This window comes from Temnothorax curvispinosus, unplaced genomic scaffold, assembly GCF_003070985.1.
Source record: "Temnothorax curvispinosus isolate PA1 unplaced genomic scaffold, ASM307098v1 QBEX01017734.1, whole genome shotgun sequence".
Classification (NCBI taxonomy): Eukaryota; Metazoa; Arthropoda; class Insecta; order Hymenoptera; family Formicidae; genus Temnothorax; species Temnothorax curvispinosus.
In genome coordinates this window covers 17,689-30,992 of record NW_020227514.1, presented here as the reverse complement: position 1 = coordinate 30,992, position 13,304 = coordinate 17,689, and the positions used below count along the sequence as shown (strand labels likewise).

The 13,304-nt window shown below is 33.1% G+C and overlaps 1 protein-coding gene across 3 annotated transcripts in view; it reads left to right on the top strand.

The window, feature by feature from the left end:
* The window catches only part of LOC112467654 (cordon-bleu protein-like 1), a 160,362-nt gene that overhangs the window by 129,825 nt on the left and 17,233 nt on the right, over positions 1 to 13,304 (top strand). For all 3 annotated transcript variants that reach the window (XM_025036356.1, XM_025036358.1, XM_025036357.1), the window contains 3 exons: positions 9,764 to 9,908; positions 10,905 to 10,991; positions 11,902 to 12,028. In XM_025036356.1, the coding sequence (XP_024892124.1) occupies positions 9,764 to 9,908; positions 10,905 to 10,991; positions 11,902 to 12,028 (359 nt within the window). The remainder of the gene's footprint in view (positions 1 to 9,763; positions 9,909 to 10,904; positions 10,992 to 11,901; positions 12,029 to 13,304) is intronic.

Below are 13,304 nucleotides of genomic sequence, written 5' to 3'. Positions count from 1 at the left end.
ATATAAATATATCTATACAGAGCAGAATTTAGTTCCGGCAGATTATCCAGATATCCTTTTTGAAACTTTTTTCTTTTCGAAATCAATTTCCTTAATAGATAGATTCAAGTATCGATGACTTGCCCTTTTTAAAATTCGCGCGACTCCTCCCGAGCCATCGCCGGACTCTGACCCGCAATTCCTGGCTGGTCTCTCTAGTTTTGTCGAAAACACAGTGTTTTTTACACGCCAGCCTGCGCATTGTTGATGTGATACGTAATATCCTCGCCGTGACTGTTTCTATCAGCACACAGAGGAGAGAAATGTATTTCTCGCGAGAGAAGGTGCCTGCTCGGTGCGAAGCCAAGACATCTCGCAATCTCGGAAACTGTGGAGAGAAAGAGAGAAAATTCTGGCTGTTATCGATATATTTTTAATTACAATATATCGCTGTGTCTCAAACCTGCCTAAAAGTATTTTAAAAAGAACAGATTTTACAATGAATACAAAGGAATTTATTGCTATATCTTTCAAAAATATCTCTTGGCATCTCTCAGTTTCTAACTTGCGACTCCTAATTCCGAAGGGTGTCGATTTCAGTCTCGTGTTTCTACGTAATACACCCTCATGTAGATGGGCCACGCAAATATACGTACGTACAGGCAGATACGGCTCGCCCGAATCTAGCAATCTCCTACTCGGGAATATGATTAGGAGTTGAAACCACAACGCGCGAATGTCGTATCTTAGGCTCTCTCGCGGCATCTTACGAAATGGTTCTCCGTATTATGGCTAGATCTTATTATAATCAGACTTTCATTCTCGTGTACAAACGCAAAGATCCCTCGACGCACCAACGCCAATGCACTAGTCGAGGAGCCAGGAATAATTCAACAGGAATATTGTACTTGTTTCGTATATGCACTACGACACGCCTTTGTTCAATGTTTAATCAAATCGATCTATTCTACTTTTCGAAAAGATAATATCGTTTGAAACTCGGTCAGATTCTTTTTTAAACTGATGCAGTCGTTAACGATTCGACGGTAATCCCGCTTATCTTTGCCGCAAGCTATGAGTTTTATGGGGCAAAACATGCATAAAATTGTAAAATTGCTAAATTTTTTCAGTGAAAAAAAATGGAAAATAAAGTTTAATTAACGTTAAAAAATTAATTTTCAGTGCACTGACACTATAATGACCTTAAGGGGCACAACTAGTGTGACTGCCCAAAAAAAAGGTGATTTTCGGGAATTTATTAAAAGAAAAGTATTGCATCGAATGTTTTAAAATTTTGAGAATATATTTGTGTATAAATGATCTATGTGCAGTAATTTTTTTGTATGAAAATAATCAATTTTCAGCGACTTATGTGTCATCTCCCGAGTCTCCAAAAAAAAAACGTGCTCCCACTGCTGCAGTGATTGCGGCCTTCAGAGTGCTTGAAATAAAAAAAAAAAAAATGTCCGTTAAACTAGAAGGTATTTCCCGTACAATGACCTAGGATTATGAAAAAAAATTAAAATCCAACAAAATGGCGGAGTTTTGAAAAAAAAAGTTCAAATTACGCTTAAAAATTTCGCGGTTTTTTGCATGGCAAATTGACATTTTTCATCCAATCAAAAAACTGGAAGGTCATTGTATGGAAAAACAAATACTAAACACGCTCCAAAAAAATTCAATTCATCGATCGGATGATTTGTATTCGAGTTAGAACTGCAGCAAATTTGAAAAATGTCGTTTTGAGAAAAACGCGTTTAGATAAAAATATTGATTTCATTGTTTGATTGAGAAATATCATATTTACAGCTAATCTGCTATTCCAGGCCCATATAATTCACCTTCTTCTTCCTCAAGAAAGTACCTGCTGGGTTGCTGAAGCTTTCCTTCGAGCTAATCAACCCTCTTTCGAAGCTTATGCACGTTTCTGACCGACGAGCAGCTACTCTTTAGAAGGCTGCCGTTCAAAAACTATTTGAGATCCACTCTTAAAATTTTAATATGTTATTCTTGAAGCTATAGACTATCGAAAAATGCAAAAAAAAAAAATCGATTTTTCAAAAGTGTCACACTAGTTGTGCCCCTTAACAAGTCCTTTGCTATCGACCTTTACCATCAGCAAGAACAAAAAAATTGTTTAATAAAAGTTGAAAAAATACCGCGCAGAAATTACCGTTATTCAAAGCGTATCACGAGGAGGTCGCACGGTCGGATTTACGCTACGTTGTGTATGTGTGTGTGTGTGTGTGTGTGTGTGCGTGTGAGTATGCGCGTTTGTGTGCGCGTGCGTGTGTATTTCATGGACATGTCAGAAAATTTTCTTTAATTGCAGGGTACTTTTAAATACGAAAAAACGTAAAAATCTAAAAAATAGTATCGATATTTAGGTACAATACAGAAAATCTTAATATTACGTTTAGGTATTACATGTATTAACTCCATCATTGACTTGCGCCTAAAACCAAATATAATAATGCTAAAAGTCAAATAGCGTATTAAATTAAAAGTCAAGTAAAGATTAGAATTAATTTGGGTCAAGTCATATCACATAACATTGACTAAAATAATCTATTAATCAACAACCGAAATTAATCAATCATTATACGTGTAATCGTGACCAACTTGATTAATTATAAAAAGGTTAGTTGCCGTTGCGGGACAGGCGGCGGGGCAGGGAAAAGCCTATAGGTGTGTTTCCGTCGCGTGTATATAAATAAACGAATTTTAGCAAATAAATATGTAGAATATGCATTTGATTAACGGTTTCTTAAGGTTTTAAATCGTTGTTTGTATAATTGAAACTCAAATACGTTATTATCCATATTGAAATGTGGCAATATTATACTGTTTTATTTTTACAATTTCTTGACAACTATGTAGATAAATCATTTCAGTCTTTGAAAAAGTCATTTCTAAATATGTAAAAAATTATTTGCACCAATTTTCATTAGATTCTTATCATTTTTAATATGCTTTTGAGAGTTACATTACAGCTAGGTTAGGTAACATTTTTGCCATGTTGCCCGTGTATAACGCGTCGTCTACAATACACGGACGGAGTAAGCAGTAAGAGTATAGGCAGGAGTAAGCATTATAGCCTGATTGGCCGAGCCCAAGTATAAGAGTAAGAGTAGGAGTAAGAAATAAAATTAATTTATTTCGCTTACGCCCTTACGCCAGCTCTCTTAAACCAAAAATAGCCCTACAAATGACAAGTTTTATAAAATATTTAATAGAGTAGCTTCTGACTCATTACAAAACATTTTATATAAATTTTATATAAATTGAATTTTAAATAATAGACATTTATCATATCAAAAATAAAGATGATCTTTAAATAAGAATGTTCTTTTCTTCTGTGATTGCTGTACTGGAATATGCTCACAGCAATGCTTGAAATCTAGGCACAAAGAGAAATTCTAATATGGTACAGAGTAGAGAGTTTATTAGTTGTCCGATTGGACTCGTCGATCAATAAACGTAAATGCACTTTTTGGTATGCGCTTCCATAATATGCATTAAATGCGCATATAATGTGGGACAAATAAATCCTTGGCACTACAGCTCGGGAGAGCCTAATTGGCCTGCATTACTATAGTAATGTGTTTATGACAGGTTTGTTTCATTAGGTGGGTTGTCAGCCCTACGCCAACTAAAAGTCACCATGCTTATCGAGCGGGTTGGTGACTTTTTCCTGAGGTATTTTAACCCTTTTGGACCAACGGTTTAACGTCTCTTTCGACAGACGGAGCCCAGTTTTCTCCGCATCTTGTACGGAGGGGCGTGGTTTTTTCGGAAAAAACTTTTTCCATGATACATGGCTCTAGTAACCTCAGATGGTTCCTCAGATTGCGAGTCTGGCGCTCTACCACTAGACCACACCGTCGCCCAATGTGGGACAAATATTCACATTTAATGCAAAGTTTTATGTACATTCAAAAACGCATTATACGCGCATTGGTGCTCCTTGGGTATAAGGACGTAGTTACAACTCTTGTATTTGTTTTGGTTTATCAAATATTTTGTATTCTGTGGTTAGATTTTTGACACGTAATATTATGAAAGAACCGGTATTGAAATTAACTACATCAACTGTTTTGTCTGTTCAAAAGATTATTTTGCAAGTGATGACGATTTGGTATCAGTGCAAGTTGTGCACTGGCTGGGCTCATAACTCATGCAACAATAAGGGAAATTTTCATTTCTTTTGTATCAAGTGTTTTTGATTAGAAATTTTTTTTCCATCTTTCAGATATTTATTAGTTTTCTAAAAAGATTTTTTTTGTTTAAGGATAACTTGGATAACAAGGATTTTGATTTTATTTCTGTTATTAGCTTATAATTTAGTAAAAACAGGTGATGGCTTTTTCAAAACCATGTTGTGTTGAAAGAGCCAAATTCTCAATTTTTTCAAAAAGATGATTAAAATCTGCTAATGACTAAATATTATTTTTTTGTTCAATTGATCTTATAGATAATCAAGTACACTTGAGTAAAAAGCGGTTTAATTTTATCAACACAAAATTAAATACTTTTTTCACATTTTGAAAAATACTGGCTCTTTCATGCCCACTCTCCCCTACACGTGCACTTGACTATATCTCGATTAACGGATTTTGTTGATAAACTGCTGTTTCGGTTCATAGACATTGTCAATGTCATGATTTATGTTTCCCATCAGTCGTATTATCTTACTTGGCTATTACCCGGATAGCCAAATGCTGTGAGTTTGCTGCCATGTTGTCAACAAGCAGCTTGTCATTAATGCAACTAATTTTGACAAACTCGGGACAAGGTGAGACAGCATTATGCTTGTTGAACTCGTATGAATTATATTTCCAACAGCAAATTGATTGCAACGTTACAGCATCAATTTGTGAGGGATTTGTGACAATTTCATATTGTCAACACTTTGTTAGTAACGAGATACAATTAAAAAACTTATAGCTTGATGACATATACACAATAACGGATGGAAATCATTATATATGTGTTGTTGCCGTCATGTTTGCATCATGATGCTCAAGATGGAACGATAAATCATTCATTGCTGTCATGTTGCTGACATGTTGCAGCAACATAACGTACCAATATTGCGGACCGTTTGCTCTTGAAATTGCGTCAACTGATTGCATGTATAAGCAGTCATGTAGCTGTATTTGTAACGTCTTCTATTTATATGTCAGCAAATTTACAGCAAATGTATGAAAACACATGCAATGCATTAGTTTGCTCAATGTGCTCCATCACGCTTGGCTATCTGGGTAGTTTCTGCCAAGTTTTCACAATGTCAAAATACAGCAATCGAAAGTATGATATACAAGAGATGGAATTTTTCATGTACACAATTGGCATTGGTGGTCATCCGTGAATCTCCACGTGAATCTCCACGTAGGAACACACAACAAAAACAAAGGAATCACCTTGTTCTCGCTTGTACAACAATTTCCTGTATATACAACGATTAAATCCATCTTGCATAGAAATTAATTTCAACAAACTATGTAGACTCACTATATATATTAAAATGAAATATTTTTCCTATAGGGTAAAATATATATTATCAGAGTAACGTAATTTTTTTCTTAATAATCTTAAGAATAATGGTGAGCGATAGTTGAAAGTTGTGCTATGAAACTCAATAAAATAACAAATATCAAGGTCAACTTTCAGTTACCTCACGTGGGCCAAAGTGACCCAAGGCGTGTTTAAAACTCGCGCCCTTTTTGAACGCGCAGTGTTGAAAACTCCAGACCAGAGGGAGGGGGAGGGGAGTTTGAAGGTTCTAGCACTAGCCTGGCCACTTGCGAGACTCGATGTCAGTTCGGTCGAAGCAGCCGCGGCAGAAAATGACAAGTGGGACGGTGGGGTTACTTGGACCCAGGTGAGGTAATATTGTAACAAAAACGATTTTTGTCAAAATACAATAAAAAATACAATAAATAAGTAAATCTTATAAAAAACAGTGTATTCATGCAATATAATGATACAAAAAATATTCCGTGTTGTATAAAAAGTCAAGTATTGGATTTTATCGGTTTACAAAATCAATCAATACCTAATAGCTTAGCGTCAAGATGTTGATTTTACGGCAGCTGCGACATTCTTAGGTAAACTTAATAAATATTTACAAAACTTTTTTAACCGAAACTGTTTCATTTTTTCATTATAAAGATTATTATTAATCAAAATCTATTTTCCTCTCCTCAAACTCACTCATATATTAAGAGCACCAATAGAACCCCATAAAATCCAATTTTCAATCCCATAGTAGCCATCTCCATAAAAATAGTAATTTTTTGGTACCAATTTCATTAAAATCATCAACAAAAAATTGGAAAAATCTTGGCACCGGTTTCAAGAAAATCGATCCATTAATAAAAAATTAAACTAATCCTCCACAAATTTAAAAAATTTTGGCACTGGTTTCAAAAAAATCGGTCACGTAATACTTGATATTTCTCAAAATTTTAATACGTTCCAAACCGGTTTCTAAAAATTGGTAACAAAAAATTATCCATAAAAAAATTCAGCTTGATATCTCAAAGTTTGCGGAAATTGGAGCAATCAGGTATATATTTTTTTAACAGAAATCGTAAACCATTTTACTATTAGCAATCCTTACAAAAAAGTATTACTAACTGGTTAGTAATAAATACTTATTTTGTGTATTAATAATACTAAAATTAAGTATTTATTAGTACTTGAATCACTGTGATTCAAGTATTGCACAGTATTTTATTACTGGTCAGTAATTTATGAAAGTAGTATTTAATACAGGACGAGTATTGAATACTTAGTATTAAATTTCTGATGAGAAAGCATTTAATACTAAGTGAAAATTACTTGTGTAATAAATACTTGTGTTGAATTACTGATGAGTATTTTAATGTTAGTACTAAAGTACTGGGCTGAGGATTCCATGTGTAATAAATCACTGTCCAGTATTTTCATGTTAATACTGAAATACTGAACTGAATATTCCATGTGAAATTAATCACTGACCAGTACTACAATTTGTATAGAAACATTATAATGGGTAATTCCTGATAATATTAAGGAAGAGAGATAAAAGTAAGGCACAAATACATTTTATATGAAGGTCTGTACTAATTCGTCGTGATAAAAGTGTACAAGTTTTGAAATAGTACTGCGGATATCATTCTTATATCCAATTCAAAATTTTATTACTCTTTTTAAACTGAATTTGTTTCTTAAGATGATTTTTCAAAAATTATATATTTGCGCTGGTTATGACACATGTAGACTATATATAACGCACTTACATCAAATTAAGAAGTAGTCTACCACGTAAGGCAGTTGGCTCACGATCCAGAGGTCCCGAGTTCGAATCCCACTAAGGTAAGTGTGTTTTTCAAATACGAGAAAATATTTATAATTATAGACTGCATCTTAAGAGACAAATTTAGTTATAAAATAGTAATTAAATTTCGAAAAAAATAATTTTTTTTTATACCGGGTAAATATCAGAAATCGAAGTATCGGTGAGTAATTCAATACTAAGCACCAGTAGTTCTGTGTAGTATTAATCACTACCTATAATATTTATCACTACCAGTATTTTCCCAGTATTTCCCAAATAAATATTGACAGTATTAAATCACTGAGATTTTAAGTATTTAGTCAGTAATACTTTTCTGTAAGAATTTTTCCAATTCTATTAGATTCTTTAGTTGTTTCTACCCCCATCTATATATACAAGTACCTGATGTCTGTATGTCTGTCTGACGCAAACTACTTGTTATTTTTCAAGAAATTGGAAAAATTTCGTAACCGATTTCCAAAAACCGGTCTTGTTCGCTCGCGACAGTCACGAATTGAAGTAACTGGTTAATTCCCCAAAAATTTAAAAAATTTCTGATATCGGCTTCTAAAAAGATTAGTGACAAAAAATTATACACTTTATAGCACTCCCCGGAAAATTCTACCCCTGTTTCATATTCAACTCTTTGAAATTTGGTCAATTATTTCCCGAAAAATTAGAAAAACCGGTTTCCAGAAAATCGGTAACAAATCCTACACACAACAGATTTCATTTAAAACTAATCGACCTATAAACGATTTAATTCCCGAAAATTATAAGAAAAAAAAATTATTCTTTTTTGGCCTTTGCAGCTTCCTCCATTTCATAATTTAATGCTGCTCTTAGCAATAGATTATCCTGACCGTCTCCTAATGTACATTTTTTTTTAAATCACGTAGATTTTTTTAAACAAAAATCCGAAACGTTTCGAGAAATGCAGTACATTAATGAAAAATTAAACTCGCGGTTTCAAAAAATTCAGCATATACAATTCTTTGAGATTCGGTCAATTATTTCCAGGAAAATTGGAAAAATTTTGGAACCGGTTTTCAAAAAGATCGGTAACGAAAAATTATATACACTTTGGCAATTCCCGGGAAATATATATTCTCTACCCCTACTTTATATACAATTCTTTACGATTCGGTCAATTAATTCCCAAAGTTGGAAAAAAATTTCGTAACCGGTTTCCAAAAAAATCGGTAACAAAAAATTGTACACTTTATGGCACTCTCTGGGACATGTATATATTCTACCCTTACTTTGTATACAATTTTTTGAGATTTGGTCAATTAATTCTCGTAAACTTTGAAAAAATTTTGGAACCGGTTTTTAAAAAGATTGGTAACAAAAAAAAAGCAGCGACATTTTCATCCCCGGAAAATTCTACCCCTGTTTCATATACGTTTGGTAAAAATTTGGTTCACTAACGATCGAGTAGTTTGCCTACAGACTACAGACAGACAGACAGACGTCCGGTACTAATATATATAGATTGTTATTACACAGAAATGGAGACAAGGTCTCGCACTCGGTCAACGGCCAAAATGGTACAATCCCATGTGTAACAAACATGTCGCAAAAATATGCAGCACTTGCGCGTCGCAATAATTAAATTTTTTTTCATGTGTCTATTTTTAATAAATTAAGTATTTTTCAGGCATTTTTATTGCATTTATTCAACATTTTTACCGATATTATACAAAAAAACATGAATTTTTACCTCTTTATAGACGCTATTTTGTATTAGCCATATGAAACTTTGAAAAATATTTTGTTATTCTTCTACATGTTTATATTTCATGTCCAAGGTCGCAAGTTTTACGATTTAAAAAAAAATCCGTTTTTTAGAGACAATAATATTTGATCGATTTTCTTCAAAATCATGAAATTTCACTCTGCAAAAAAATATACTTTTTGGAACCAATCGTTATGACACTAATTTCTTCTTAAAGTGCAACTCTTGACCTTTCGAATTATGTATTATAAAACCCTTGTATCTTTTTTTAGTCAGTACTACGTCAATTTGAAAGAAAAGCAAATTTTTTCGCTTTTTCAAAAAAACACGTTTTCTTTTTTTTTAATCAACATTTACATTTTTTAATTTGGAATAATCTAACAGTTGTGTATCTACAGTTGTGTAGATCTTTAAAAAATATATCGATTAAAAAAAAGACGTCAAATTGATGCATTTGTCGTAAAGATACAAGCTGGAGAAGATGCCAGGGTCTCTCAGACCCCCACGTCAGGTAATATCAGAGTGTAAAAATATGAGGTAACTGAGAGTTGAGATCATATAAAGAAGAGTACATTAAAGTACGTGTATATGCGTGTGCGCACACATTTTAAGTTTATATGCGTAAAGTGCGGGTGTGCGTACGTGTGTACCTATGTGTGTGTATGCGTTCGTCAATTCATGTTCTTGAACTAAACAAGATCTGTTAACGTGATTATTTGCAGCACGCCAATGATGGATCTTCTGGTGCAGATCGCGACAGCTCACAAATTGACGGCTTCAAACTACAACTTGCAAGCGATCGGCGAACGTGATTTGATTCTACCTCATCATCCAAACACTCCTATAGGAGCATTGGACGCTCTTCAAGTAATTTTAACTTTCTGTTTTATATAATAATATATATTCTTTCTTAATATATTCTTCCTTAAATTACATGTTCTTTATGCACACAGTGGTTTACAGACATGTAAATAGTGGTTTTCTTGCATCAAACTAATTTTTATTTTCATTAAATGTCACATCTTATTGTTGGTTTTATTTGAGAAATATATGAATTTATGTAATCAAATTATTGCATCAAGATTAAAGAAAGAAAAATAAAAAAAATTGTGTGCGTGACCTCCACGCGGCATAGGTGAAACTTTCTAGCTGTGAGGAATAAGATGTAGATTTTTTAAATGAATTATTCTTGTCGGAAGGAAAAGCACAAGTATAAAGTAATATAAAGTCAAATTTAGAAAAGTTTTTTTTTGTGACGCTCGGATCTGATGGTCAGCTGTAACACTTCTACGCCAAATCGCGCCCACAAAAGTTTCATTTCAATAAAAGTACATCTCTAAAGTAATTTTGTTTCTAGTATTTTATCTGTAAATAATGCAGCTACACAGGAATTTATTAATTTTTTAATTGATTCAACATTTTAATCAATAATATGTATAAAATTTTGGTTTCATGGTGTTATGGATTCGCACAAGTTGAACAAGTACATATATCGTGTGTCGATTTTTCGTCTGACAAAGCGATAGTACTGTTAATGATCCCAACAATTTCCCTGCGTGTGTCACATGAATTTCTACGCGAAAACGCGCTTTCTAATAACGATTCTTTGACGCTCACTCTCTACGTCGCAATTGAATAAATTACAACAAATTCTTTATTATAGATAGCCACTGTTAATTTCAAGTATGTCTATTATGCAACATATAAATTTTTTATTTCTCATGGAAGAAAATTAATTGATATTAAATACCGCATATATTTTATATCGCGGAACGATAACTAATTTACCGAGGTTTTTTCAACTAATGCATCAATAAAATTTGTGAAGCAATTGAAGTCGTTTCTGTTTTGTGTGTGTCTCAGGTTAAATTACTTCCCAAGCAGGGCACGTGCGTGGCGCTTAAATCTAAGCAGGTTAATCAACCTTTTGAAACGACATTTAGATTGCAGGTAAGGAAAAAAATACCAAGTTTTTTACAGTTAATATTAATCGCAATTAAAATACGTCGCTTACACGGTTATTTTAGTTTATTATTTTATCTTTATTATTTCAAAGATGTTAAAAATTTCGAAAACAAAAATTTTCTTTTTCTCAAACTTGAGATATAAAGAGATGTGATTTTTCGTTTAAATCTTGTTATATGATTAATATTTTTTTACACTCTTTAAATTTAAAAAAATGAAAAAATAGCATAAACATTCTTAATATCTAGAATTAAATAGTTGTAGACATTGAGAATGTTTATGCTATTTTCATTTTATTTATTATTGAATTATTAATAGTTTAAATAAATAATCAAGTTGTTGTGTTAATAATATGTTTTTTATGTTTCGATTTCCGAAATAAATCAAAAATTGTGTAACTATTTCTTGAAATAACTATCTCTCAAAAAATAAAACTTTTGTCTAATTTTTACAATTGTAAAACTTTATAAATTTTATAAATTATAAACTCAATTTTTATAATTCTTTTTACAATCTAAATGATATACTTTACATCTATTAGTGAATAAGGAATATTATACATTTATGACATTCTTATCATTTCAAAGCAAATATTTTTCACTAAATTTGAAGATGCAAAAAAATTTTGGAAAATTTTATTACATTTTTTTTTTACTTGGAATTTTATAATTTAATCTTAAAAGTAAAGGTTTTTTACAAAAAATGCAACATATACGTAAGTATAGCAAGTAAAAGCAATTTTCTCACACGTATTTTCTCGACAAATGCAAAAAGTAAATGTTATCTGGTTCCTGCGGAAATCGTATTTAGAATCAGTTGCAAACTTGTAATATATTCATAGTGCGGATGCATTAAATCGGTAATGTGATACGCGACAACTTGATTATCGGTGCAGGTACATTTGCCGAGAAATCAGCTGTACGTATCGAGGGTCAGTCCGAAGACAAACCTTGGAGAAATCCTGGACAAAGTGTGCCGCGAGAAAAATCTAGATAGGAGCAAGTACGAGCTTCGTCATCCAGGTAAATATTTACTAAATAAAACTGCGCTTGCAATGCAATAATTAAATATTTAATGGAAATACTTTCAAACTGTAATGTATTTGCAAACTGTGTTATTTAATAACAAGATAATTTAATTAATTCAATTATTTATTTATTTATTTATTTAATAGAAAAGTTTAGATTTTGATACTGTTTCTTTATATATTACATACATTTTTATATATTACATAATAAGGTAAAAGTTTATCTTTACGCAACCACCGTCAATGACCTTGACATATGTTCTCAATCCTGCTGAGTGACCTTCAAAAGATTTTACTCGTTGTTTATCAAGTTATTAACAAAAAATTTTATGAAATATGAATTTTATAATATAGTTTCTGTCAGTGCTAAAAAAAGTAATTTGCTGATATATGTGTATAGACAGTACACACATTAATCAAGAGACACGGTAGTGTCTCGCGCCAAGTACACGCGGAGCGAGACCGACCGTGACTCTTTTACGCGACGCGATGGGTTGCGAGTACCCGAGATGTTGAGATCTTGATAATGAGATCACGATAACGAGTGAACGGATCAAGTTCCAAGTAGGCTTGATCGATAGCTTGGGGTCCAATTAGGGGGGGGGGGGGGTCTCCCATAATATTCCGCTACGTGCCCTACGAGCGGAGATGTTGCGACGCAAAGTCCAAATGTGAAAATTTATTTTAAGATACTCCTCCTCCTCCCCCTCCTCCTCCTCCTCCTCCTAACGCCGACGTCTCAATATTATTATGATTATCAGAGAAACGTCCCTTTCACTTTTTCGACGCTGGCGGCGCAGGTATCGCTAGTTTCGATATCGCGCACGTATTTCGAAATTAGGTCGATAGATTTATCGGTCAGGAGAAAGATTTCTATTTAGGTAAATTAGGTATAATATAATATATATTGAGTCAATTGCTTCATGTTTATCTGGAGAGATTTCGTATCCTTACATCGTACCACCACCGCTGCCGGAAAAGAAGGTTCTCTATGCTTGGCAAAAAGTGCCGCTAGGGAATTTTTAAGTCAGTTCTTATGAATCAAGCTTGAATTCGATGTTTAGGTATCCCAGGTTGCCGATGACGAGGTCCACATAGTGCGCTCCGTAGTTTTCGGTGTCTACGTGTATTAATACCTTGAATTCAATGTCTACATGTCCCAGGTTGCGGATGACGGGATCCAGATAGTACGCTTCATAGTTTTCGGTGTAATCGTACGTTGAATTAAATGTCTAGGTGTCCCAGGTTGCCGATGACGAGGTCCACATAGT